The sequence below is a fragment of the Austrofundulus limnaeus genome, unplaced genomic scaffold, assembly GCF_001266775.1.
Source record: "Austrofundulus limnaeus strain Quisiro unplaced genomic scaffold, Austrofundulus_limnaeus-1.0 Scaffold322, whole genome shotgun sequence".
Taxonomy (NCBI): domain Eukaryota; kingdom Metazoa; phylum Chordata; class Actinopteri; order Cyprinodontiformes; family Rivulidae; genus Austrofundulus; species Austrofundulus limnaeus.
Window position 1 is genome coordinate 167,428 of NW_013952724.1, and position 2,002 is coordinate 169,429.

Consider the following 2,002-nt stretch of genomic DNA (forward strand, 5'->3'; position numbering starts at 1 on the left):
TTCACCTACACTGCCATCACTAATATGCACCTTCATATACATTCATTTATTTACTGTACTATACGGTATATATGTATATACATGTATATGCATACGTGTTTATGTATATGTGTATTGATATATGTACATTGTTATATAACACGTGTATGTGTGTTTTTTTCTTTTATTTATCTATCTTTATTATTTTCACCCTCTCCTGTATTGAGCTGCAGTAATGTGCAAATTTCTCCACTGTGGAAATCAATAAAGTTTGATATTATCTTAATTTGGTGTGGTAGTAGCTGAGATCGATCCCAAAAAATACAGTATTCTGAGTGCTAACAGTGTGCAATATCAAAATACCTCATGAAGGAATTTCAAACTTTCATGAAATAATCATTAGATGTAGAAGACAAGGTCAATTAGCCATAGGTCTCTAAAGTATTCACTTTCATTAAATACTAGGGTTTAAAAATACTTCTTTGGAAGTAGAAGTATCAACTCAAATTTTTTACTCAAGTAAAAGTGTACTGGTTTTAAACTACTTAATACTTTAAGTAGTTTATCCATCAGGTGTGATGGATCGAGTACAAACCAACAGGAGGTCAGATGTTTAATATTTATACTTCTCATCCAACCACAAGTAATGTCACTCTATCTAGGAAGCAACGTTTATTAGGATTTATTTATTTTTGTAATTTTTCTGAATGATGACAAGCTGTAATGAAAACAATCTGAAGTGAAACAGAAATGAAATACTGTCTGCATTTTTAAAWTGTAAGGAATAAAAAGTAAAACGTTGTCTAGTAGAATTACTCCAGTAACAACCTAAATTTCTACTTAAGTAAAATAAAGTATGTCTACTTTAATTGACACCTAAGTAATTAGCTGTAGATGTGATCCAGTGTTTATTTTCTGAGAGTTTTGTTACAATCCATCCAGTAGTTTATCTGGAGTATAAACAGGATCTACATGAGGATGAAGCAGACTCTGATCCAGACTCCACCTTAAGACGTGGCATGCTGCTGGTCTGAGGGGGATGGGGGGAGATTTTACACAACCAGCTGTAACTTAAAGCCTTTATAGAAACTAGAAACTATATAAGAGAAGGCTTTGATTTTCCAGGACCCCCTCGGGTCAGGGTACCTTGAAATATGCGACCTGTAAATAGTTATAGGGGGTCCTCTTCTTGAACTCCAGCTCCACTTCCTCACTGACTTGATGCAGAGATGAAGAYCCGAGCTTCTCCTTCTCACAGCCGCTCACGCAGTCTGCCCGCCTCAGGACTTTCTGGAAGAAGCCCAGGTCCTCCACCGAACCCGCTCCGGGTACGGGAACTCCCAGGCCGGCTATGGGCTCACCCAGGGCGGTGCTGTTGGCGCAGCTGAGCCGGCACCGAGCCTTGACCCTGCGRACCGTGGCTTTGTTCCGGAGCGCCTTCTCCATGTTCAGGATGACGGACAGCCAGTCCCCCTTGTTGTAGGCTTCCACCGCCGAGTCGAACAGGAAGTCGTACGGAACCACCGCCGAACCCCTCAGGTCCGGGTCCGAACTGCACAGCTGCACGGAGAGGACCAGAAACACCAGGATAGATGGGAACGCCATGCCGGGACAGAGACCTGCAGCCTGGCTGGACGTGGAACCAAGAAGCCGGTGGACCCGGGTCTGGAGCAGGAGGAGGAGCAGGAGSAGGAGGAGGARGAGGAGGACTCCAGCAGGCAGGAACTTTCTGTGGAGGCGGGGTTGTAGCAGCTCGGCCACGGAACACCCCCCAAGAATACCTGCAACACTGCATTTGAACAAACAACTCTGCTATTTGAACATACATACATATACATTTATAAACCGTATAAAAGATAACACTGAACATCATGAGCATTGAAAAAGAAAAAAAATTGTGTAGGTCTTCTGGACGGGTTCTTCTCTAATGAAACGTTTCGTCCCTCTCATACACCAGGAGGACTGCGACCAGTTATACATCGGGGAAACAAAGCAGCCACTGTTCAAAAGAATGTCCCAACAC

The 2,002-nt window shown here is 42.7% G+C and overlaps 1 protein-coding gene across 2 annotated transcripts in view; it reads right to left on the reverse strand.

The window, feature by feature from the left end:
- The window catches only part of p3h1 (prolyl 3-hydroxylase 1), a 26,571-nt gene extending 24,748 nt beyond the window's left edge, over positions 1–1,823 (reverse strand). The window contains exon 1 of one of the 2 annotated variants that reach the window (XM_014022274.1): positions 1,126–1,823. In XM_014022274.1, coding sequence (XP_013877728.1) covers positions 1,126–1,584 — 459 coding nt within the window. In that variant the 5' untranslated portion in view covers positions 1,585–1,823. The remainder of the gene's footprint in view (positions 1–1,125) is intronic. The other variant, XM_014022275.1, reaches the window with a different exon arrangement.
- Positions 1,824–2,002: the final 179 nt, after the last annotated feature.